We start from the raw sequence: 678 nt of genomic DNA on the forward strand, positions 1-678 counted from the left end.
CCCCCCTCCCTCCTTTTCCTCTTTTTTTTTGGTGAGCATCCCGTCTGTATGCACGACGGCGTGCCTTGGCGACCAGCCTGGCGCACCACTGCTCCGCTCGCAAAACTTTCCCAACACGTAAACGTAATCTACCCCGAGACTTGTAAGAAGGGCGGCAGGAGAGGAAGCACCAACAACGGGGGTGGGATGCGAAATAAATGGGGCGCGCCACTCAGGAGGACCGCGCCAGAAGTTATATGTCGGGGACGGTTTGCATATGACATGGTCCTCACCTCCTCGTTGTGGGTCCAGTAGATGGCGGGCGGAGGCTCCGGACTGTGGTGGACGATGCACGTCAGGTTCATGGTGCTGCCCTTGTTGATGAACATGTCGGGGCCGCCCACGATGGTCGTGTTGGGTTCTGCAAACAAATATGATAAAGTCATTATACATCACGGCGATATATCATCAACATCGTCATCACCACCACCATCATCATCATCATGAAACAAACAACGTACACCAGCATCAGCATCTTAATCTTCATAAAAAATTCAAAAGCAGCCCAGTCATTCCCGCTCTTTTTTACGACCAGGAAAACGACCAGCACCAAGCGGCGCGGCCTGGCGTCGTCGGGTCCGGACGCCTGCAAAGCGTAGCGTAGGCCGCCCGCCCCGCGCGCGTGCAGTGCGTGGCCTA

At 55.6% G+C, this 678-nt stretch overlaps 2 protein-coding genes across 5 annotated transcripts in view; one reads left to right on the forward strand and one right to left on the reverse strand.

Annotated features, from left to right (window-relative positions):
• LOC113217307 (maternal protein exuperantia) overlaps window positions 1–678 on the forward strand; it is a 542,899-nt gene that overhangs the window by 74,873 nt on the left and 467,348 nt on the right. The gene's annotated exons all lie outside the window — the stretch shown is intronic.
• LOC113217316 (lachesin-like) overlaps window positions 1–678 on the reverse strand; it is a 306,348-nt gene that overhangs the window by 4,478 nt on the left and 301,192 nt on the right. For all 4 annotated transcript variants that reach the window (XM_052271205.1, XM_052271075.1, XM_052271118.1 and 1 more), the window contains one exon: window positions 273–400. In XM_052271205.1, the coding sequence (XP_052127165.1) occupies window positions 273–400 (128 nt within the window). The remainder of the gene's footprint in view (window positions 1–272; window positions 401–678) is intronic.

Source organism: Frankliniella occidentalis, unplaced genomic scaffold (assembly GCF_000697945.3).
Source record: "Frankliniella occidentalis isolate FOCC.00 unplaced genomic scaffold, Focc_3.1 Scaffold1, whole genome shotgun sequence".
Taxonomy (NCBI): Eukaryota; Metazoa; Arthropoda; class Insecta; order Thysanoptera; family Thripidae; genus Frankliniella; species Frankliniella occidentalis.